We start from the raw sequence: 26124 nt of genomic DNA on the forward strand, positions 1-26124 counted from the left end.
ACATCTACTTTACAAACAATTTTTCTTGTCTACATTTCAGTCATTGGCATAAAATGATGTGATAATGACACGCAAATAGCCTTTTGTTAAAAATGTGAAGTTTATATTAGTAATAAACTGTGACATGGTAGAATCTCAAGGGGAAATTCTCCTAATCCTTCTCATTATTTAAAATGTCCATGATCCCCGCTTTCAGCTGGGAAAGACACGAGTTGCCCGTGGTTTAAAAGTGAGGGCAGAACTGCCAACCACTGCAATGGGCCACCCCAAGGAACCTGCCATTTTATTGTAACTAGCTGGGGTAGCTCTAGAAGAGATAGGTCTCAGGCATGTTCTGATGTCAGCACATCTGGATAATATCGTTCCTCTACCTGTCACTGTGCCCAACAGTTCTTTATCCACTGGTGGGTGCCACGTAGTAGCACAGTATTTGTAATAGTCCAGCTTAAGCACAAAGAGAAGAAAATTCTTTGAATCAGTGACCAATCTATTGACATTTATTGATAACTTCACGAACTGCAAAGAAACCCAACTGCCAGTCATCAGCTCTTTATCAAGGAGGAAATCACTCAGAAGGTAACTTTAGAATGAGAGTCTCCTGCAAGGGCAAGAAGAACTGAGGCGAGAAATCAACTGCACATGACCGTGCTGTCAGGGCAGACTCAGTCACCCCAGGTAAAGAGCAGCTTTACCTTATTTTGTCTCCTTTGCCTTCTTCGAAGCCTCAGAAACTCTTTGTGCTGCCGTGAAACAAAGTTGACTGCTGCATATTCCAGCAAAGCAGCAAAGACAAAGAGAAGACACACAGCCATCCAAATGTCAATAGCTTTTACGTAAGAGACCTAGAAAGAAGCAGAACACAGCATGTTTAATCTCGAACTTCATAAGCTGAAGACATTGAAGTGAAAAAAATAAAAACATTTTCGCACATCATGAGTTCCAGTTATTCAGTGAGGTGGAGTTTTTCTTGTTCTGTGTTTTGATTTGTTAATTTATTGGTGCATAACAAATAAATAATCCAATTTATAATGAAAATGCATGTTCACGAAGAATACACAAATTATGAGCTACTGCCATTAGGAAAAGAATCAGGATTGCTGTAACAAAACAAAAGCACTCTTATGGTCCCAATCAAAGTTTGGAAGAAGGAATACAAATACAGGGTGTGATAAAATATCTATTGAAAAACAATTGTAGAAAGTTTATAGGTTTCACCTTTTTAATTTTTTATGAATCTATTACCATATTGATTAATTAGCTGCATTTGGTACCCACAACCTCAAAGTAATCTCAGGGTATTCTGTCTTATGGGCTGATAGGACTTTACCAATTAAATATTCAATCCTAGTTTCTTGACCTTTATCCAAAAACTCTATAGGAAAAATAAATCTTTATAGATATTATCTACTAAAAATACCCAAACAACAGCTGCCTCTGTTCTAGTAAAAGTCTATTCTGATTTGAATTGACTGGTCCAGAATAAAATCAGATATATTACAGCTCTGCAATGTCACAAGATTTTTATCATATTACCCACACTGGGCCAAACAGTAGCAAATTAATGAGCTACACACTATGCATATCAAAGGTATAATCTCCATAGGTGTATTTGATCTTTGCATTTCTTTGTAGTCTTGTAGTTTTTAAGCAGAGATCTCATGATTAGGCAACAGCAGGTTGTCTCTGTTGTTTATCAGGTATTACATCCAGGGTGGAATTAAAATCGTCTTTCAATGTCTACAATGTACATGTGAGCTAGTTGCATAAACTAATTTGATATAAATAAATCAAGGAATGAAGAATAATGGGCATTTTTAGGATGCAACGTATTTGAACTGTTTTACATATCTTCTCTACAATGAAATTAATAATACTCAAATAGAGTTTCTTCTTCATGACTGTAAAGAGGAGCTTAGAACACCTTTGTACACATAGACATATGGAGATTTATTCAGTTGTCTAAATAATAGCATCACAAACTGCCATATTAGGTACCTAGTGTTCATGTGCTAGTTCAGCAGAGCACAAATCTTCAGTATGTCATAGTAACTAGTCCCCTGGAGATGTCTCAGATACCCAAGGTCATGTTAATTTGACAGAGACCAACGGAAACCCCATACAGCTGAATCAAAACAAGCAAAATGGATCATACCTTAACCCTGAAAAATTATAATCAAATATATTTAACATCTGAATAATATCCTGCAGGTCAAACATTTCAATGCAGTTAAAACATATGGTGGTCTGAAAAGGGAGCAGAAAAGGATGTATTGTGCATACTCATATTTAGGAAACCCAATCTTCATCTTGGAAAACTCCACCTCTGCCCTTTGCATGCACTACTCAAAACAAATTTGTTCTTATGGATGGGCAACCATTTTGTGATGCAAGGAAGTACACCTGATCAGTGGGTTTTGCTCCTATTTCCCATGTGCTGGAATTGCATCATTTTTCAAAGTCTGTAGAACATCTTTTGTTAATGTCAAATGGAATATACTGCACTATGTGCTTCAGCAAGCGATATGAGCAGAGGAAGTGGTATTTAAAGCATGACAGAAAGGATACAGAGCTCCATCCTGCAGATCCTGAACACATTTTAGAGGAGCCAAGCCCTTTTATTTAGCCTTCATCACATGGAAGGTACCTTCCAGTAGCCATAGTGCAGCTCCACACTGTAATATGTGTGCTCTCACAATACAACATGCATAGGCTGAGATGTAGCAGACTGAGGTGACGCTGTGAATCTGTGCCTTTCAATTAGATACGCAGCAGGTACGCACTTCTCTCTCCCACACACACAAAAATTTTACAAGTTACATCTTTACTGAGCAGCTGTGAAGCCCAGTGAACACTCAACAACGTCCCAGACATTCTGTGCCACAGGCTGAGGCACAGTAGGAATCAAGTCACTGTAATTTGTGTAAAATGCAGCTGAGTTTAGATTGTTTGCTACCTTCCTTGAAGAGCCAGTTATTTTTCCTTTACAAATGCCCTTAGGAGATGTATTAGACATGCATAAACAGCTGGGCTGTGTTGCCAGAGACAGCACAATGCAGTGAGCTGAAGTCCCAAGAATCAGCATTTTTGACTGTGCAAATCCTGTCCTGGTGGGCTTAGAGCAGGGAAGTAAAATAATAAAGGAAGCCCTGAGTTAGCCTTCCAGCCACTTACACAGTGCTACCACAAATGGCATCCACACAGTTGCTGAGGCAGCTGGATTATTTTAACTCCAGCCTACTGGGCTAGAATCAGAGAATCACGATTTTCTTGGCAGATACAAGGCTTGTTCTGTTGTTTAGCCAGTGCCACACCATGGCACAGCCTTAAATGAGAAAACAAAAAACAATTGCTTCCAACACCACATTAAAAATGAATAAATGGTAAGTGCTGCGATGAGTAAAAGCTGACACCTTTGTTTTCAAATCAGTTTACGTAGTTTACCTATGAACGTCCAATATGTACAGAATTATACTGCTAAGAGCCTAAAAACCTATGCAATTTTCTGACATGCTCATGGAAACTGGAGTCTGCAAAACTGAGTACATCATGATATCACAGACCCATCCATTGCTTTGGGAAAGTTCTTCCGCCAAACTAAAAAACAATGTTTTCAGCCATGGTTTTTTCCCCAGATCATAGTATGGTATGAAAACTTGTATGTTTGCTCACCTAAAAGTTTGCTCAACTTACATCATCTGCTTTGCTAAGGACTCATCAAACAGTAGTGCATCTCCAGCTTCCTTAACTACCATGCTCTGTAGTCTCTACTGTATACATGTAGAACAGTACAGACTGATTTTTTTTTTTTTTTGAGGTTTTTTTCCCCCTAACTCAAAACATGTTATGCACATGTGGGGTTTCATTTTAATTAATGCTAAGAAACAAGCAATTTTAGGACAAAATTATACCAAGTGGAATGTAAATATCTATACTCTAGCCAAACAAACTGTACCCTAAAAATGCCAGTCTCCCATTTTTTGACCAAGGCTGGAGTTTTGGATGGCTCTTTCAGGTATATATGTCTGCTTGATATATGCAAACTTTGGTTACATAAAGCTTATTAATCACTTCTGTTAGCCAGTATCTTGATGTAATCCTAAGCAGAACAGAGAAGAATAACAGAAGTTACCCCACAGGAGCCTATGTAAGAGAGACTGTTACCAGAGCATTTGCCACCTTTCCCATAATTTCACTTGCAGGACAGAATGCAGTACCACTACAAATTCAAAGTTGACATTATCAAGCTACCATGTATAATATGAAAAATTAGTGATTTTTTTTTTCAAAGGCAGATCTTGTAAAACATCTTCAGTTCCTCTGAAAAGTCTGTAACCCCAACAGCACACTGGCTACATTTACTTTTCAATACTATCAGAAGTGGATATTTGGAAACTCTGTCTCATTCAGGGTTATCATGTTCAGAAAGAACGATAAGATTTTCTTGCCCTTTTCTTTCTTTAAATAGTTGCTCCATTTTTTACTGCATGTTGCAGAGCTTCCTCCTTAATGCTGTTTTGGAGGAGGGGATTTAATGGCTCCCACCAATAAAACCATAAATTATATCAATTATTCACATGCTTTGTAAATGTTTTAGGGACAGCTAATGAGGGAGCTTTTTCAGAATTTGAGATGTCTGCATCAAGAGCCAAGTATAGTAAGGCTTAAGTATAGTAAATGTGACAAAGCAACTCCTTTCCCTTCATAATCTTCCTCATTTGTTACTTGGCCATACGCACTATGTACAAAAAAACCCCAGTTTGTTCTCTGTAAAGCACTGCTGCAGCATCAATTATCTCAGTGAAGTTCCTGGAAATGAAAGCACAAGGAGGATAGCAGTGTTTGTTGCAAGGATTAAACCTTCAACTTTTGAAGCTCTTTTTATTTTAGCACTGTGACTCTCTCACAGCTTCTGGGCACCTTTCAGTGTGCTGCCATGTGTCACCACCAGAACGAAGCAGGGTTTGGCAGAGAGAAGCCGGGGGGAAAACATGGTCATGGGTCCTGCAGCTGAGCAGCTGTCATTTGTTGACATTTGTGAATCAACCCAAATGTGAGCTCTGTTTCTGCTACAATGCCAGCCTCATGAGACCCCAGACAACTGCTTTAACTCACTGATTCTGCGAATGAATATAAAATGAAAATAAAGACACATCTGTCTTCTCCCAGAGTTCTGCATTGTGAAAGTAATTTCAATATGCAGTGAAAGGTATTCAGTTTGTGTTTAAAAACATACATTCACTTATTTTGGTTGATAGAATCACATGAAAAAATATCTTTGACTCGTGACACAAAGTCCCAAACAACATTCTAGGCAAATTTATATAGCTGAAGCTGAAAGCACCAATTCTGGTTTCATCACAATTTACAGGCAGGGAAGTTTCTGCATGAAGAACATGCTGTCGGTTGGTATTACAACAGAAGTATTTTCTTTTTGTTCCACTCTTATTCTGGATCTTTTTCACTCAAGTGTTTCTCTCCATGAAATATCATATGTCTAAACCAAATTCACATCAGAAAATGCAACTTTCTTCCCCAGTCCTAAACTCTCGCTTCGTATTATTCTCCTGTTGCAACATTTTCCAGAAAATTATCCTTCATGCTGTGCAATTTTAAAGGGTCATCTTTAAAGTGCAATACCTTGATTGGTCAGGTCAACAAGACTTTTTAACTTAGTGGACAATACGGCATAAAAGAGAAAGTGTTTTAGATTCCACCAAGATTAAAATTAATGGGACTGATCACATGGTAGAGAAAATTTCATCATGTGTTGAGGAGAGGACAAGTAAAGCAGCTGTTGCTCACAGCTGGCTCTGGGACCTGTTCTCCAAGTGGGATACTTCTGCAGAGGAGGCAACGAGACTGAAAACTTTTGTCTTTGATGACTGTGGTAAATGTTTGCTTGCTGCTTCAGGATCTTGATGTTCACATTTTTTCCATAATTTACAACGAAAAAGGTTAAGCTATCAGAGCTACTATTCTGTTACTGGAAAATAAGTGCTCGTAGTATGGGGCAGATTTTGGTAGGAGATGTGCCATTGGTGAATGAGTCCTGTGGACATTTTAGGCATTGTTCATCAGCTCACTCACTGGATTGCTGGACAGCTTGGGAAGACAACCAACCTGGCTGGTGACTTTCTTTCCTTTTTAGGTGCAATAGGGTTAAAATCAAGCCCAAAATGCCCTACTTGGGAACCAAGTGACTACCCTCAGAAAAAATGCCTGTTTGAGATGCTGATATAACAGATTTGGTTTGCCTGTCAGATGTATGAAAAAATAGCAACATTTGGTGAATGTGAAACACACTTTTTCCAGTTATTCTAACAAAATTACTCTATTTTTAATTGACCAAAATATTTTGTTCAACTCTTTTTTTCTGTTTCTTTTTTTCCTTTTTTTTTTCCAGAAACATCTGCTTCATCTTCTATTTTTAAATGAAATGTGGGCAATTTTCAAAACAAAACAAGAAACAAGCAAGAAAAATTTAATTTAAAAATGCTGAAACGAACTCAACCACCCCCCCTCTATAATTCAGATTCCATCTGAAAGTATCCACCTAACTCAGCAAGGTTAGGCTGCTCCAGCCACCAAAAATTGCCTTTTTTTTTAGTGAATAAACTATTCATCCAACATTTTTTGCTCTATTTCTATAGTTAGTTCTGCCAAGTCATGAGATGCTAAACCTCCCACTCACTGCTGATGCAGAACTAAATGCTGATTGCATTCAAGTCAGGAAAAGTATGGGAAACATTTATGATTTGTTTTTCCTTCAAAGATGAAGGGAAATTTTCTCCAAGTCTTTGAAGAAGATCAGGGGGTTAAGGTATTTACCAAGATGCTCAGAAAGCACTCTGGGAAGGGGCCAGAAGGGGTGATCACAGGCATGCAACAAAACTCACTGATAGGGTTAATAGCTATTTTTGTTGTGCCAGCCCAAGATGCTGCAGATATAGGACCTGTTTATGAGTGGTCACAGCTACTGTTGTGCCAGTTCAACCCTACTCCCACTGAAGAAAAGCAAGCAAAATGAGCCCTACTTTCGGAGTGGGGTTGGCCCCCAAGAAACTGCAGGCACTATCCAACACTTTGTGAACCAATGCAGCACATGGCTACCATCTGATTCAGATGATACAGGACTGTGTTAAGGTACATCCTGTAGGATGTGATAAAGGGAGGACAGAGGAGTAACTGCACACCAGAGGCTGATATTTCTTTAAATTATATAACTATATTCTATATGACACATTACAAAAAAAAGGAGGAAACTTATCTTCCAGGTAAAGTAAAATCAATTTAGAAAGGCAATAAAAAATTTATTTTTAGCATGGGCAGTGTCTATTCACACATTTTGATCTTTCTTCTCAAATGGTATATTTCCACCTTTGAAAAATGTAATACCGTAAATACAAAATCAGTTAGCAGACTGGTGAAGCTAAGACTGCTTGGGTTTTTTTTCCCAAGTCCGTATGAAGTATTGGCATATTCATCATGTGTCGTTTTTTGCAATCATAGTTGCCTTTTGTTTCCCATTCCTGGCAATTCATCCATTCTATATAGGAAATTTAAGACAGGATGTACTATTTCCACTTCACCCTGCTTGAGCAGGGAAGCTGGACCAGATGACCCTTCCAACCTTACCCATTCTGTGATTCTGTGATTCAAAAGCCCTCGAATTCCTTAAAAATAGTATTTTTTAGACGTAAAAAATAAAATTCTGAGTGATAGCTTAATGCAGTTTTCTAATCAAGCAGGTTACACCTGAGAAAACAAAGGCTTTGCTTTGGACAGATAATGGTGCTGGTACTCAGCCTAGGAGCAACCTGTGTGATTTTGACATGCACTGATAACACAGGGACAGGCTGAACTCTGCTACTGAGCATCAAGTAACACTAATTGAAAGTGTAACCATGGTCAAAAGCTCACTTTTGCTCATCAATAGTCAACTATGTGTTGTATCACTTCTCACTAGGATAACAGCAACGTGGAAATGACTCATATCTAGGCGAGGAGTTCAAGTCCAGCTCAGACCACTGCAGAAATAGTTAATAAGATACAGAAGGGAAATACTGAATTATTTGAAAATTGAAGGTTCTGGTGGCCCTGCACAAGAACTGTGTTGAGTTTACACCTTGTAAACAAAGATCGGAACTAAGATTGAGCAGGTCCTCATCAGGGTGCAAGATAGACCAGTTATTTCTATCTGATTATCTCTTTTCAAGCCCTGTGAAAACAGATCAAAACTATAAAAAAAAAAAAAAAAGAGGTAAAAAGGTGCAAACTCCTCTGTTCATCATTTATTAGGGCTTTGGCATGCACTGCTAACTTTTCACATTGCCCTGATCCTGAAAATCACTGGGCAGGAACACACTGGGGACACCACCACTTCTACTTGCTCAGCCACATCCTTGACACTATGTGTAAATAGAAATTTGTGGTTCTTGTAACTCTCCAGCCTGATTGCTTCTCTCTGCTCTCTGGCTTAGCTGGCCAACAAATATGTGCTCCTCTGTTGTGCTGCAGAGTGAGAGGCAGCGAACCCTACCCCAATGTGATAGGCAGAGGTGGTATTGTTTTGTCAGATTTCACAGAAGCCAGCAAGACCCACAGTCTGTGCTTGAGCTGTTTCAGAAATAAACCTGCAACACCAAACACTGCCTTCTCCCTACCAGTATTCTGTACATCTCTGCTCTTTTCCTCGGTCTCATGTTTTGTCTTCCGTCTTCAAGAAATTGGTCTTGAATAAGAACCTACAACCATTTGATTCTTTTTTTTTTCTCCTCCAAACCCAACCAGACTTCCAATAAAGCTCTTTACAGTCAAAGGGAGAAGAAATACTCCTGTCCCCACAAAAACCCTGTGGCTCTCTGTGCACACACAGTCCCCACAGGTTACTACAGCATCTCAGTGTCCTACCAATTAATCCTTCAGATTTGATTTGTGAATAAAGCAAGGCAGAAAAGCAAGCTCACATTGGCAGAAATAAAATAAATAATATCAGTAATTGTGACATTTCTTGCGTATGAACCAAAGAAAGTAATCAACAGATTGGTGGAGCCATGGTGATCAGTTTACAAAGGTGACAAATAAGGATTGATGTCTCTGCTACAAGGAAGCAGCTTCTTATTGCTAAGTAATTGAAAGACATTTATCACACAGAAACACCCCCACATCCAACTGAGCTCGGTGCAAATTGAGAATTATATGTGGCTGCGTTAAAGCATGGGCAAATACACATATTGTCAGTCTTTGCAGATAGATGAAAATGTCAGTCTTGGGTCTCATTTACAACAGAAGATTCTGGCTCTTCCTTCCCAGTGAAATTAACAGATAATATTTCTTTAATGCCATTAAATGCCCACTTGAATTCTTGTACTCTAAGTGGTAAATTCTTCAGTGGATGAGGGCTTGGATAAAGACAATCACCAGGGAGAAAAACCTGAGAAAGAAAGCCTGTTTCCTAGCAAGAACCACTGGCAGGATCTTGGAACAATATCATTAAATTCATAAACAGAGTCAAATGCTGATACTCACCCAATAAACATTTATATTTAAGATTCATTTGAAACAAGAATCCAATTTACCTGACCACAGCCAGAGTGTCTACTTCTATAATGCCAGTTTTTCTGCCGTGATTACACTTTTCTGAGTATTTTGTTTGGTTTGGTTTTTTGTGGGTTTTTTTTGTTTGGTTTTTTGTTGTTGTTGTTGTTTTAATTTTATTTTTGTTTTGTTTTGGGTTTTTTTTGGATGTGTTTTTTGCTTGTTTGTTTTGGTTTTTTTGGGGGGGGTTGTTTGTTTGTTTTTTGTGGGTTTTTGTTTGTTTTGTTTTGTTTTGCTTTGCTTTTTTAACTCAGCTTCAGGAAACCCTCTTTGTTTGCAGATCCAGAAGTCCTTTAGAGACCTCAGGTAAAAATTAATCTTCATTCAGCTCAGCCACAGCCATGCCAGGTTCAGTTATTACCTCTGCCACCCGGTTAGGAAGAATTGCACTAAATTGCATTATTCTTTGACCTTTGAAGAGTTAACTGACTCAGTGCATGACTGTTATCAAATAACAAGTCAGGATTTTATTTTTGTAGGAACAAATTTCTTCCTTCCAAGTAAAGCAGGTAAGAATCAAAGAACTGACATATGGCATTGTAGCTACCATGAGCAACACCAAGAACATTTACACCTATATATACATATTTAGGTATTATTTCTCTATTGAATAGCATAAAAAAATGTGTTAAATCTCAGGTGACTGCAGAAAATTCTACAACATCTTCTCTGCGCTGTATTTCCTATTGTAGTCAAAACTAAGTGAACCAGTAAAAGTGATCCAATTCACTGAACCAAAAAACAAAAACCTAAAATTAGAAAAGGATGCCTAGGGCAATATGATTTTTTTTTCTTTCACTTTTGGTCTCTGTTCTTTGTGAATAGAGAGTCGATTTTCTAATTCTTCCACAAGATTATACTCCTAAATTCTGGATTTCTTAGGACTTTTAGCAATGTAAATAGATGGGAAAAGGCATTTGTTTATTTTTATGACTGCCAGTCTCTCTGGATTAGAGATGGGTAAATCAAATTAATCCTTTGGTCAGAGAAAACTGTCTTATCAATAATAAATCTAACATTAGACTAAAAAAACTGAGAATGGGATGGTTCATTACATTACTCAGTATCTCCATATGCTTCTTTCTTGACTATTACTTGATCAGTTACTATTCCTAAGCCACTTGTCATTCTTAATGATTCTTCTGGCTCTGGATTCTGAATTGCTTCTTTCATCTGACCAAACAGTAAGGAGAAAAAATGTTTTATTTGTGGATAATTTAAGCAATATGTAACTAACAATAATGGCACAATAAATACAACTTCACATACAGTCCATCAAATTATTCGATTTTTATCTTTGGGGGGAAAAAAGTTTTAAAATGAAAAATAAAAACATTCATAAAAACAGATCCCAAAGCTGACATCAAAGAAAACACAGGTGCTGGCAGGAAAACATGGTCCAATTCCAATTGTAAGTGTGAGTGAGTCACATTTCATGTATAGCAAAGCACTTAAGAAAATGCAGAATTGAAAGAGGATGTACAGTGGGAATAATAGAATATGACAAAGGTGAAAATGTAAGTAGAAAGAAATTGATGATCTGAATATTAATAAACAGAAAGAAAGAAAATGGGATAAAGAGGCAGGTTAAAGGAAAGGAAATGGAATTCAAATGAAGGGGACAGAACAGCAGCATTTAGCAAGACTCATACAAAGATTTTTTTTTTTAATTTAACTGAATCAGTTTCCATATTCTAAAGGGATCAGAGCTTCCACATTAAAGTAAATGTACCTATCACACATCCAAATTAGCTCGAGCCTGTAGGGTCAGGACCTGGATCAATGCTGCAAGGGGTGAAGCGCAGGTTGCAGGCCCAGACCTCTGTTTTGTGGAAGGTCACCTCTCTTGGGATAGTGTAGAAAGCCGAGTGATTCATACTTTCCCATGGACTCTTCCAACCAAGCACCTGCCTGACCCACTCTGTGGGTCCCACTAACCAACTACAGACCATCAACCTGCACCACTTCTTTTGAAGAAAACGCCTGGGTCTGGGGGCTCCTGGTGCACCAGGCTTTGTAGTAGAAGCAGACCTGAACAGCCACTTTGAAGCTACTGGCACAAACCTACTTCCCTGATTTTCCCGTTCCCATTCTTGGAAATGTAATGATCCTTTTGTTCTCTTTTCCAAAGTCAGGTAGCACTTCATAATCAAGATCTCCATATCCCTTCTAAACAGAGATATCTGACCAATTCACACTGTTAACTGAATTATGTTTTCAATCCCTTTGTGGAAGACCAGCCCAAAAACAACAAAGCAGAAAAACTCAGCATAGGAACACCCCATTGTAGGCTCTCTTTAGAGTTCATGTGGAACCACCAGTAACACCTGCAAGGACTCACCAGACTACTCAAGCACAGAAGAGACAGAGTCACCTTTCATGCTCATTTTCTGATGCAGATTTTGATTATTTGTAATACCTTGATGATGGGCTGCTGCACAATTGTCTCCTTGGCAATTCAAGAGAAAAAAAGAAAACCATGTTCATTTACAGTAAAAATTAGGCTTCCCAAATTCTGAGCCTTTGCTTCCAAGAAGTCTTTTACTAAGGTTTCGTCTGCAGCTCTGGTGTTTTTCACGTAATTTCATTTTCACCTGAGCTGTAAATCAAAGACCTTTCTGAATCCTACTGTAATGTTAAATTGTCTCCAGGACTTTTTCACTGAGAGCTTTGTTCTAAACAGTGTCATCACACAACCAGGTTGAGTAAAGTCATTTTCAGTCACAATAGTTAGGAATCTAGTGCAAATATATAATAAAAGCAATAACTAAGAACACCATCGCTTCTCACTGAAAGATGTTTGTGCAGAAGTCTTTTAGCCATGCAGCCTTGTGTTTGGGGCACACCTATATTCCCTTCTCAGCTTAACTTTGAGCTTTCATAACAGAAGAATCCTTTTCTGAGGGTTATTTGATTGCTTAGCCTAAAGGCCCATGTTTACTCCTCCTATAAACTGCTCTTTTCTCCTTATCCACTTTCTCAAGCCACGGTTACTATATTTGTTCTGTGCTGTCTGCAGCTGTACTTAAATCATCCAGTGCCTCTCCAAGGAGCCACTATGCACTAGCAGTGCCCACAACACTCTTGGTACCAGTGACAGAAGCAGTCTAGAGTGCAGATGGAGAGATATTTGAAGGGTCATCCAGGCACCTCTCAGAAAGGCTGCTTGAGGGCCCTGAGGGTTCAAAGCACTGCAGCACAAGTAAAGGGAATGGTTTTCATGTCAGTCTGATACCATGTGCTCAAGACTTGTTGAAGTCTGTTGCCCCATGGCAAGCAAAAGCTTGCTGGCAGAACGACTTCATGATACTGGCAGATGAATGTTCACCTTACAAAAGGCTGGAGAAAACCTGGAGGGAGCTAACAATCCTAGAGGGAGTTACTGAGGATATCATCACTGCTTATTGAAGATTCACAGGGAAGATTGCTCAACTGTGCAGGAAGTAGGGAATAAATCACTCCCGGTTCTCTTATTTCTAGTTGCAAACGTATAGGCTTTTGCATATGAGGTATTGGGTTATACCATTTCTGCAACCATGGCAATATAATTGATTTCATTTCTTTACTTCTTTACTTCTCTTTGTGTGTATGTGTATGTGTTCCTAGTTGGTGTCACTTGTTCTGTCTGTTAAACAGTAAATAGGTGAAGTTGAACCACCTACAAGGAATAGAGACTTCTTCACCCTCGGGGAACTGCTTGACTTCTTCACCCTCGGGGAACTGCTTGTCCTGCTCAGATGGAGAAAGTTCAAAAGCCTTAATGATATGGGATCTAGAGAAACTATGCTAAGGAGAATGCTTCGGAGGGGAGTTCTGGAAGCCCAGAAGGGACCAAACTGAGTTTTCTTCCACTTAAAATCATTGGGATGGCTGGAATTGAGGACACAGTAGGTGGAAGGACGGTTGTGTATGAACTTTTGGATTCCTGCTTAGTCTTATAAAGTTTCTCTGACCTCTGTTTATTAAAAAAAAAAAAAAAAAAAGGAAGAAGAAAAAATTAACTTTCTTGTTTTATTCATATTCTGATGAAACATGGGTAATTTTTAAGTTTAGCTAAAACTTTTAATCTCTTGAGGCATCACACTATGAGAAGAAGATAAAGGCACACCCACTTCAAAGCTCTGGCTGATACCAAGTCTTGACACAGGCACCGTTTCACAAAACAAAGAAACTGGGCCTTTCAACCACTGCCCAGCCTTTCACGTGTCCCACACAGAGTCTGATTTCCTCTGATGTTCCTCTCTGTACTCCCAGGGCTTCCAAGCAAGAACCAAAAGCAAACTTGTTCACCAAGAGCATAATTTAAAGTTGCCCTACAATGTCCTTGAAAAGGAGCAGCCATGTAGAGCCCAGGGATTGCTCCTCTTGCAAAGTCACAGACCTGGGTGTCCCAGAGCCTGTTCTGCTTTCCCTCTGATGGCAGAGGCACCTGGCACAGATGCTGCATGAGCCCAAATTCTCCAGGTTGGTCTCAGCACATGTCAGAGATGGGAGAGAAAGGGAACAGCTTTCCTGGCTTTCAGGTAACTCTGACATTCTCAGATGACTCGTGTAACTTAAAAGAAGCTGCAAAACTGATTCAGCCTACGCAAGAGAAGAAAACAGCCTATATATAAATAACAACCTATATAACGTTCCCCCTGTCAGTTCCATAAGTAGCTAGAGAAGAACAAAGCTTTGAAGTGAGTCATGTTAACATCCCCCACACCCCCCAGTCTGTCTCTCTCTCTCTCTCTCTCTCTCTCTCTCTCTCTCTCTCTCTGTTTCTAACTCTGAAAGTTCTGAGGAAGCTCAGAAAGCACATTGGTCAGAATTTTAAATCGTGATGATCAGGGTCAAATTATAACTCTTTCAGGAGATGTTAATGAACTGCCTAAGCCAGGAATTCTATTTGCATAATTGGGAATGAACATATATCTTTCTTGAATCATTTTGTAGGTATTTGCCTTACTGGTAAGTCTAGGGTAGTAATAGTTCACCTCCAGCTTTCTTTCCAGCACTAAATATTCTTGCAACATTGGTCTACTCCTGCTACTAGCTGAAATGTAGAAATGCACACCTACATCTTTTATAACTATGGGATCATTACAAGCTCCATTTACATTATGACTCAGCAGAATCAGCACATATTACACAGATTTGACTCCTGTTAGACCAAAAGTCTGCTAGTCCTTTATAGAAGACCAGATTGTGCTGCTGTGTTACCCAGTATTCATGTTCAGCATAAATATATGTATCTTCTGAAAAATCCCTACCTCCTAGTACCTCTGACCCCACTATCAAGCTTCTGTGGAGAGTGACACATGGCTAGAAATACAAAGAGACACACTTCATATTATATTAACAGCTATCCTTCTCTTTGATAAGTTATTAATAGATGTCAGAAATTTCAGTTACACTTGCTCTATCGTTATTTATTTGAGCTGTGGGGAAGTACTTGCCTGACTGGTGAACCCTGCTATATGTTTCCCACATGAACTGACATTCATTCACTTGTTGTTATGTTGGAGATAGAAAATCAAACAAACAAATTAAAAAATCAGAGAACTATTTTGTGTGAAACAGTACATGTTAGTAGAGAGTAGACTGCATCTAATGAGACTCAAAGATTCCCAAAAAGATCTCAGTATTTCTCTGCCTCTTCCTCCTGAAAGATCTTAATGAAGAGTCTTAAGCTAATCCACCTGCTTCTCAATGAGTATGTGCAATGCAGGGAAATATTCTTACCTCCATTTTACCAGTAGGGAAATTAGGGTGTACGTATAGTAAGTAAATTGCCCAGGTCTTCAGGAGGAGCCAGTGGCAGAGCTCTGAATGAAATCTTAATCTTTTGGTTATCCCATCCATGTTGTAGAGCTCAGATCATCTTTCCCACATGGCTGTGAGAAGGATCCACATTGCTGACTGTTCCACAGAACTGCCTAAATCCACAAGAATTTTCCTGGGGAGGCTCTGCATCACCACCACACTACAAATGGAATTGTGCAAAAAATGCACATCTGTATCACTGTCAGACACATCAGGAGGAGAACGGGAGATAGACAGGGAAAAAGTGTGCAGTAATAGTATCCATTCCTTCTTTGCTGTTACTGTCAACTTGGTTTTGGACATAGTAAAAAGTAGTGAAGAGAAATTAAAAGAGATTTTTTTTTCAGTGTAGGTTATACTCAGAGTTACGTGAGGGAAGGCAGGGGAGATGTTCCAGCATATGCAGCTGCAAGAGAGATGTTCCTTAAGTTGTCAATACAATGTCTATTTTGTAAACATATTTGTCAAGTTTGCAACACTTACTCTGCCTAAAGGGTACCTAGAATCTAAAGCTATTCCAGCAACCATGACTTTGATTGATTGCACATCAGGAAGCTTAAGCATAGAAAACTCCTACACAAAACCCCTTTAAAGTATGGAAATTAAAATGTAAAGGATGCTGCTTTAACATGCTTTGTGTGCCAGAGCAGCCACAACCCCAGTCCAAAACATCCATTCAGTCCTATTCACACAGGACATGTAATAGGCACAAACACTGCATGAAGTGGTGTTAAGGTGGGAGGGGAGCAAAGGAACAGAGCCTACAGAGCTTCCTGTTTCTAACAAATCCACATCTGTTAGGTGCCAACTAACTCCAGAAGAGCACAGTAAAAGCCACAAGCAGGACCTGGTTCTCCAACAAATATGCTCACCATATCCCTTTCATGCACATTCCATCAAAATCCATCATTGCCATTCAGTTTATATTAATATGCTTTTAACAGAGGAAGGGGTGCACATGACATCCTCAGACAAAAGCTTGTTATCTTTAATGAATATCTTCAGAGTTGTACAGCACGTTTGGCAGTAGCCATTCCTGTGCTGGATGGTGTCCAGAGATGATCTGCTGAGCTCTTGGGGAGCTCTCTGCATTCTTATCTGAGGGCTGTTATTTTTTGAGTACTCCTCAATATATCTTCAGGAAGGCTGCTCCTGTTGGCACTGGTGTTGCAATGCAGCAGGTGCACTGGTACTGATTTTCCATTGCCAGAATAGAACCTCACAATCTCATTCCTGAGGAAAATGTCCCACTTTTACAGTGCAGGTGAATTCTCATGGCTGCATTATGGCCAATGGCCTGTAAGGTAATTTGCTGTATGTTCTTTTTCAGCTTGTCTCAAGCAATGTTCCCCTCTTGGCCTTAACAATCCAGTTCTCCCAGGTACTTACTGTTTTCTTTTCCAGCCAGTAGCTGTACAGAGGGATAACAATTAACTAGAGGAGAGTGTTTATTTCATCTTTCCTCTCTATCCAATCCCTTTGATCAGATGCAGAAAAGATCTAAGTGCTTAAGTCTAAACACTTTGACCTCATTCACCTGCTGCTTAACTCTAGGGATAACTTGAGTTCAGTAGGTCCTTCATTATTTAACTTCAATGTTTTCTCATGCCCAGAATCTATCCTTCTATGTGCAGGGAGGTATCTAGCTCCAGCCTAGGTCCAAACATGACTCAGGAGCTACAATGAGAATATACAGGAGTTTATTCAGAGTCCACCAAGCACATACTAATAGCCTTGGGTCTTCAAAAAATGCCTCGATATCTGCAGGAATAGTAAAACAAAATCATGCTAACCTTTCCACTGGAAGCTTTGTGGCACTGGCACTCAACAAGGAAGAGGGAAATATACCTTCAATGCCTTCCCAAGCCTGATAGGATATCAGTGCATCTCTTCTACCTCCCACAATATGTATAGCAGGCCACAAGCAGGGCTGAGAAGAGAAGGGGTTTTCAAGGTTAAATGGGAGCTGTTCTGCTGCACAGAAAGGAATCCAAGATTCCTGAATTTTGTTGAAAGGAAGAGGAGAAAAGGAGATATGCCTTAGACGTCTCTTCTATGTTGTCAGTCACTGGCTAGAAGGAAGAAGCACCTTAGTCGATTGGTAAGTTATTTGCCCTCTGTCCAATTAAGCAATAACTGTACTTTGCTTTCCAAGGAACAGTCCTCAGCTGTCAGAGACTGAAATAGTTAATGATTTATGCACTCCAGGAGTTTGCAGGCTTTGACTTTTTGCCCTAAAAAGGCAAGAGGATGCCTCAGGTGGACTAAGCCCTAAAAAGGCAAGAAGTTGCCTCAAAGGGGCTAAGCCCTAAAAGGCAAGAAGATACCTCAGGTGGCCAGTCGGGCCCATCCCTCCCTCCAGTGCTAAGCCCTAAAAGGCAAACAACTCCTCATGCCAGGGAGGTGCAAAAGCATGCTGAGGGTATATAAACTGACTGGTGACTTTGAGAATTTGGGAGTTCTCCTTCTCCCCCACCGCCTGCGAATCATGACCATCGCCCTCAAGCATCGCTGGATCCCGTGGGTGGTGACTATGTCCATTTCTTTTGTACTCTCAGCTTCTCTTTTCCCTTACTCTCATCCTAGCTTTCCTCTCCCCTAAACAGTTTCTGCCCTCCAAAAAGTTATCTTTATGTTACATTGTTTTATGACAACACCCAAACTGTTAGCATGCTTGTTGATACAGAATTGTTAAAATAAACCTTGCCAGTATATGTTTTCAGACACCGATTATTCAGTGTTGTTTCACTCTAATCCACCCCAAGGGAATTATTGATAAAAACCTGGGTTACCCCCCTCCCTTTTTCTGGGGCGGGTCGTAACATCAGCTATGTGAATGATGGGGGGAGATTTCAGTTCACCATTTGAACAGACAGGCAGCTCCAGGGTAGACCTCAACCTGTCTGCTTTAGATGTTGATTGGCCATAAGCATGATTTGGCCCTCTGGAAGCATCAATTCCTGCCCACTGAAGAGAGCATTATGATAAAGGATACCTGCTCACCAAACTGATTTGAAAAACCAGGTCAGGCATTCGAAAGGGGAGGAAAGGGAGGATAAATATATAGGGGAGAAGAATCCAAATAAGTTAACTTGGGGCTCAATTCAGAAAATAAAACCGATAGGGTTCCCTGACTCATTCTGCTCTGCTTCTTGCTATGAACAGCTTCATAATGGGAAGAGAAGTTCCTGCGTTTTATACTGGTTTGTCTATTTATCTCCAAGGCTTAACAGAGACAAACATTATTAAAACACAGTTTGGAAAGGACTTTCAACACTGCCATTTATTTTAAATATTATTGTTTAATCACCGATTTCCCTCTGGTAATTATGCTATCTTTAGGTTTTAGAGTTTTTTAATCGGTGTTTTCCTGTGGCTTGGGTGCGATTCCTGCAGAAGCCTTGTAATAACCAAATAAGTAGGACAGCCTAATCTAATAATTTGTGCATGCATATGATGTTCAGGGGGATTATTAAAGTTATTTTCTCACTAAAATGTTATCAGCTTAGAAAGCCAAGCTGTTCCAGGCCGATGGTTTTTTATTGCAAAAATGTTTAATACCGTTGTATGCACCAGACTGCAGTTGCACATGCTAATGCCATTTATTTCATTGATTTTGCCTTTTGAAAGGAACCTTGCTGGTCCCTAATTTTTGCTTAAAAATATCCAAACAACCAAACCAATTTGGCTCAAATGGCAAATATTTTCAGAAACTGAAAACTGAAGTATTTGTTTAGACTAAAAGGTTTGGATATGCTTTAGTTTGACAGGACTTGTTATTAGCTTAGGACATAAGGCCTTGAGAATTTTCTCCCGTTTTATTAACATTTTATTTCAGGCCCCCAGCACAACTAATTTAAATGGTTCCAAGGGTAGAACATAATCAATTTTGCACACCAAGATGGAAGTCTGTCCCTTAGTACTAATTGCCCTGCAGGTAAAAACAGTGGTAATAAAAAAAAAAAAGACAAAAGAAAAAAATTAAACAGCATGAATGCAAATAGCTTTACTCAGACTTTTTTGTTCTGCTGGAGTAGTCTAAATTTCAAAGCCACCTCCCACACACATACTTATATATAACATTTAGAAATACAATACTTCCTCAGATGTGGCATTCATTGTCATACAGTTTGTTCCTAGATATGTAGTATTTTGCTACAGAAAGCAAAGCTACATCAGTGTTTTTCTGCTCTCATGATTCATTCTGGATGCTGAAAGAAAGACCTGGTATACAATGAAACAGGAGCACAAGCAAAGGGAAAGAGATAAAAATAGGGGCAGACAAATGTCAAATATTATTCAGTTGCTTGGGCCATGATATGCACAATATGTCATGACTCTGCAGTTGTACATGCTTTATATTTCTCATTTGAATGATAATTCTTCTTAGTGTAATTGTAGCAAATATAGCTATACTGCAATTAACATTGTATCCATTATCCTTTCAGTGAATTATCTCAAGAACTTTTTTTTAAGTTTCAGAACCTGCACTATGAAGGCTTTGTTTAATCAGCTAGAGAGACCATAGCACCAAACTGTGACAAGCCTTACTTAGATTCTCTACGGAGACAAAGGCTTAACCTGCTGTTCATATATTATTGTTACTTAGCTTTGATTACTCAGAAATAATGATTACTGCAGAAAAGTTCAAATAAAACATTGCTTTCTAACGTTTAGTTGCAGCTGAATGTTGGTCCATTTTTCAAGAGTGTTTGTTTAAGAAAGCCTTTTGTTAAACAGGGTCACTAGCAGGTGTAGTAGAGAAAAATGAAGACATTGTCAGGTCCCCAGGGGCTTCAGCAAGGCTTTGTTGCCCTGACCAATCTCACCCAAGCCCCCAGCCAAGCCTGCTCTGTCTGTTGGCCCAGGAGTATCCTGGTTTGGGCTGTGTCACACACAGGCTATGCTCAGCCAGATCTCCTGCATGGACCTTTAACCTGTGTTAAAGTTAGCCCTACCACCAGCCTGGCCTCCAACTGTCCTCACTGACTGCCTGAGCTTGCTAGATCAACCCTAGTTGGATTTGGGATCTCTCTTCCTTGCCTCCAGCCCTATCTCTATGCCTGGTTGCATCCCAGCTTTTGCTCATCACCTCATCATGAATGTCAGTGGATCACATCACTGTCACCAACCCAGACCTACCCCGATCCTGTGGGTCAGTGCCCTGGCCTCATCTGTGCTGCAGATGTCTTTGGTCCCTGGCTTGCTCTCCCTCATGAAGCAGCTCAGCTTATGCTGCTCCCTGACAGATATCATTTGGCTATCATTGCCATTATCACCCAATTTATGACTTACTTCACTTTTTATGAGTCTTTCCCACTGCTATGGGTTTGGACTCTGAAGACATTTCAGTATGTGTCAGGGTTTGGAAGCTGTTAATTCACTTGTCTACCATTGGTTTCTGTGTTGCCATAGTTATTATACTGTCTCCTTGCATTGGCTAGCCAAATGGCCAATCTGCTTTGGCCCAGCAGCCTTTATAAGCCGCGGGAAATTTGAATAAATCCTCTTCTTCGCTGTTGGACTCCTGGGTGCTGCGTGGTCTCTTGTCTCCTGGCTTAAGTACCTCCACCACCTGTCCCTGCCCCGAGGGATGGTGGCGACTCCAGCCCTGAAAACCTTCTCAGAGCGGCCGGCAGTGACCCCCCAGAAACCCCACGAACTGTAACAAGTATGTAAAGAACAAAGTGCAAAATTCTACCTGCTTTACTGCATTAATAGTTGACTTGAGTTTGGTAAGTTTGCCTTATCAGGGAAACCAGTAGATGAGTGGCTTTTTTGGGATTTTAGCAAAGCTTTTGATACTCTCTCTCACAGTATCCTTCTGGATAAATTGTCCAGTGTGCAGCCAGACAAGTCCATAATACGCTGGGTAAGCAATTGGCTTACAGGTTAGGCTTAAAGGGTTCCTGTATATAGGGTTACATCAGTCACCAGTGGGGTTCCCCAGGGCTCAGCTGTAGGACCAGTGCTCTTGAATGTTTTTATAAATTATCTGGATGCAGGAATCAAATGTCTATTAAGTAAGTTTACCAATGATATTAAACTAGGAGGAGCTGTGAACTCTCTGGAGAGTAGACAGGCCTTAGAGAGAGAGAGGGATAGACTAGAGAGCTGGGCAATCACCAGCCATATGAAATTTAACAAAAGCAGGTGCCAGATTCTGCACCTGGGACAGGGTGCAGAATAACCCTGGTTATAGATACAAGCTGGGGGATGAGAGGCTCAAGAGCAGCATCATGGAAAAAGATCTGGGGGTTTGAGTTGATGGCAAGTTGAATCGAGTCAACAATGTGCCCTGGCAGTCAAAAGGGTTAACCATGTCCTGGGGTGAATCAAGCACAGCATCATCACCTGGTCGAAGGAGGTGACTGTCCCACTCTACACTGAACTGTTCCAGCTCCACCTCAATTACTGTGTGCGGTTTGGGGCACCTCAATACAAGAAGGACATCAAAGCTCAGAGGAGGGCAACCAAGATGGTGAAGGGTCTAGAGGGGAGCTCTAGGAAGAGCAGCTGAGGTCACTTGGTTTATTCAGTTTGGAGAAGAGAAAGCTGATTGTGGTCTAAGAGCTTCCTCAAGGGGGAAGCAGGGGCAAAGGTGCTAATCTCCTCTCTCTGGTCACCAGTAGTAGGACACCAGGAAATGGTATGAAACTGTGTTCGGGGAAGTTCAGATTGGACATTAGAAAAAGGTCCTTCACTGAGACTGCAGTCAAGCACAGGAACAGGCTCCTCAGGGAAGCAGTCACAGCACCAAGCCTGTCAGAGTTCAAAGAGCATCTGGACAATGCTTTTAGTCACATGGTTTAGTTTTAGGTAGTCCTGCAAGGAGCAGGGAGTTAACCTTGATGATTCTTATGGGTTCCTTTCAACTTTAAATATTCTATGATTATGCAAAATTAAGAATAAATATTATTATTGAGAATATCTTTTTCTGACTAGAAGTCTGTCAAAAAACAACATTTAGCGTGTAAGAGTACTTTTCTAGCAGAAGTATGAAAGCTACAAAGTTTTCAAATAAAGATTATAGTGATCCTGGGAAATCTCAAGTCCACTGAAAACCTAGTTTTGGTCTCAAATATATATATATAATTTTGTTTTAACTTATCAAACCTGATGACAAAAGACACAAAGGTAATAAATATATAATTCATGACAGGATGGTTAAAAGCTGCTGATGCAAAATTATAGAGCTTCAAGACATCCTTCCCTCTTTAGGTCTGGCAAAAATATCAGACTTCACAGGACCTCCAGCACAGCAAATGTTTTACAAAGAAACAGCTCAAGTAGTCCCTTCAGATTTTTGTCCTGCTGGGGCTTCTGGTAATGCATCTGCATTTCTTGAGTTGTCTCTGGCCCTTCTTCACAGGCAGGAATGAGTAGGACAGAGAGCTTCTTTGGGGAAATTTCTGACTTATTCTCCACGTGTGCCCTTGCTTTCCCTGTCTGCAAACAGTGAGTGAATGGTTCCTTCCTCCCTCCCAGAAAGCACAGTCTTCTTCACTTCTAATCTTCCTTTTATTTTTTTTTCTTTCTTACAGAACACTTTTTTTTTTTTTATTTTAATAATCCAGAACAAACACTTGGAAATTAAAACATGAAAGTAGTTTTTCAATTGTAGAAATTTTATCCTAGTCTTTCATGCTATTTTAGCAAATTCTGTCTTCAAATTATGATCTATTGGCTACACAGATTCATATATTAGTATGCTCAAACCAATGATATTGAAATCATCAGCACAATTAGTTGGGTTTTGTGGATTTTGAGATGGATTGCATTGCAGTCAGAATGAAATTCAAAAGAAGAAAAAAAAAGTAGACAGGGTGATATTATTTTGATCCCCTAATATTAAACATACAAGGAGCAGCGATGAACATTTCTACCATTTTTAACACATAGAAAGGATGAACAGTTATTTTATATATATACATGTAATGTGAAATCATTGCTTTTATTGGGCAGTTCAACTATATCACAGAAGAGGAATGTCAGCAATTCGTTAAGAATATGAGTATCAACTTTCCAAAAGCAGTCACAGGTCACGAATCTGGGGTAGAATATAAGAAGTTCCAAAAAAGGGCTATTTTCAAACCTTATTTCTGTTTTCCAGTGACTTTATGGTCAAAGACATTTCTACTGCCAGATAGAAACTTCTTTTTTTTTTTTACTTCTTTACTGAGCTCCTGCACAGCAGAGATTTTCCCCTTAACTCCTGTAAGCCTGACACTAATTATGAGTGAAAAGATGCCTTAACTGCAACTTTGAAGAATCTGGTCTAGCTTCTTTACCTGATCTTACATTTTTCTGGCTGACTGAATTTCACTTTTGATCAATGCCACCATCATTTCTAGGCTCATCATTTACGAGTAACGGAAGAACCTCCTCTCTCAATTTCTATCCTTAAGCAGTGGCATGATATCCATGATTTTTGGGTACTGTTTTGTACAAGACTACAGATGACTACACTGAGAAATCCAGCATAATATACACATCACTTCCTTGGTCCCGCTAAGACAAGTGAAACAATATAATGCTACAGTGGCATCTGAGGAAGCCTGGTGCTATGGTAACCTCCCTCGTGAGGCATCCCTAGGAAGCCCCTTATCTGCAGCAGATGGGAATCAACTAAAGTCTCCAGCAACACACAGTCTCCACATAAACATTCATTGAATCCTTGAGTCAGTGCCCAGCTGCACTGCAGGACTTCAGCTTCACAGTTCACAAGCTTCAAAATGAAACATGCGGCTAAATTTGGGCAAAGGAAGAATACTCAGCACCCGACAGGACAGATTCTAACAAAGCCAGCAAGGTGACTTCTGATGAGTGGAACTCCAGTCTTCCCTACATTATTATTTTACATGCTTTCAAGAAGTAATGCCATTCTGAGAATTTTAATTCACAGTTGCATATGTATATGCAACTTCAAACCATTATATTTTCCCTGTAAAACATGTAATTTCTCTGCCGAAAGGAGATATGAAGGGCTTGAATTCCTTTTAATCTATATTAGGCCATCATGAGAACATGCTAAAACCCCTAATGACATCTTGTGTTTTACCAGCACCATAGGTGAAGAGATGCTGTTTAACTTTTCCCAGCCTCCAGCTGGCTTCTTCCCATTCAAATGCTGCATTTATGGATAATGACCTCTTCAGCGACCAGAAAGTTTTGGTCTACTTTGTATTCCTTGCACTGAGATACACAGGGATGGGGATACGGAAGCCACCTGCACCTTGGAGACACAGGAACTGACCATGTGTGTATGGACAGCTTGGCCATTCTCAAGCTTGCCCAAAAAAAGTAAAATTCCTGAGCCCATCCTCAAAGGTCTTCTGTTCTCTACCAAACTGAAGTCCAGTGCTTAGCTCTGATGCACTGGAAGGACAGTTCAGCACTGCAGACTGAGGTGCTGTTTTGTGCTGTCAGGGTGTAAAGAACAGTGAGGGAACATAGTCTGAGCAGGAGTACTCCCTGTCTTCCCCTTTTATATGAAAATCAAGCAGAAGGGCAAACATAATTCACCTCTCACAAGCAGTGAATACACATTTCACCCTTTTTTATGTCACTCAGAGCCAAGGACCAGGTGCTTATAAACCATGATCCTGTAAACTCTTCATCCCTGGAGGTGCAGCAGGACCAGGCAGTGTGTTAAACTGCTTGGAAAATCCCCTTCCAGCCCAGGTCTACTTGGCATGGTGAGTGCAAGCCCCTATAAAATGTCACAGTTTCACATCAGCCAGTTTCAAGAACCTGCATTTTCCCTTGCCCCCTGCAATTTTAAAACACTTGAAATATATTTGTATTGTGTTTATCCTCTCCATTTTCACCTCATGGGAACTCGTCAGTTCTCAGTTTGCTGTGGGGGTGGGTCCTGTACAGAAACACAGGAAAATCACCTGCCATCTTCGTCAGCTTGATGCAGAACAACACCTCAGGCCGAGCTTGGTGGTTCTTGCTATCAGGACAAGGCAGAGCTTTAGTGTGAGCACCTAAAGATATGTGTATAGAGGGACAGCAGTGGCTGCACCACCTCAACTTTTACCTTTTCCCTTCTAGGCAATGTCAAACTAGTCAGGCAACCCATACAGCAATCGTGTCTCTTGGGAATGTGCAAACTGGCTTCTGTGTGCCACAGATCTGACCCAGAAGTTTCTCTAAGGGGCTGTTCATTGTTGTTGGTAATGCTTTAGAAATAGAGCCACCTTGTTACAGGTGTCTTAACTCCAGAAACTCGTATTTTAAAAGTTGTAGTATATACAGTGAATTTCTTTGCCTTCAGTGATATTCAAACGTTGCACATTTTCACACAGTCAACAGTGTGCTGATTAGAGTGGTCTCAAATGAATGGGTCAGTTTGAAACCTTATAACACGTACAAGAGAAATGAGGGAAAGACTTTGTGTGTGTTTTCTTGAATAGGCATCAGTTTTCCTTTGAATGTGGAGCCAAAAATCAAATTAGCTAACATGATGCTCTGCATGACTGACTTTTCCAAGGAACTCAACATCCAGTATCATGTCAGGTAATTATGATTAAATAGCTGACAGAGAGAGAGCTCTTGTCAGTTAATGTTGAGGATTACTGGCTAGTCAGTTGTGTCAGGCTAGGCATGCTGCTAAATTGTGATAAACCAGGTCCCATTTTCGGGAAGTATGCACAACAAACATGGCTGTCACCAGATTATGGAGCTGGTAGTCTGTCTTCTGCCAGGGCAGAG

The 26124-nt window shown here is 40.0% G+C and overlaps 1 protein-coding gene across 9 annotated transcripts in view; it reads right to left on the reverse strand.

Annotated features, from left to right (window-relative positions):
* The window catches only part of GLRA2 (glycine receptor alpha 2), a 129101-nt gene that overhangs the window by 27582 nt on the left and 75395 nt on the right, over positions 1 to 26124 (reverse strand). For all 9 annotated transcript variants that reach the window (XM_032679600.1, XM_032679604.1, XM_032679597.1 and 6 more), the window contains one exon: positions 693 to 842. In XM_032679600.1, coding sequence (XP_032535491.1) covers positions 693 to 842 — 150 coding nt within the window. The remainder of the gene's footprint in view (positions 1 to 692; positions 843 to 26124) is intronic.

This window comes from Chiroxiphia lanceolata, chromosome 2 (genome assembly GCF_009829145.1).
Source record: "Chiroxiphia lanceolata isolate bChiLan1 chromosome 2, bChiLan1.pri, whole genome shotgun sequence".
Lineage (NCBI taxonomy): Eukaryota > Metazoa > Chordata > Aves > Passeriformes > Pipridae > Chiroxiphia > Chiroxiphia lanceolata.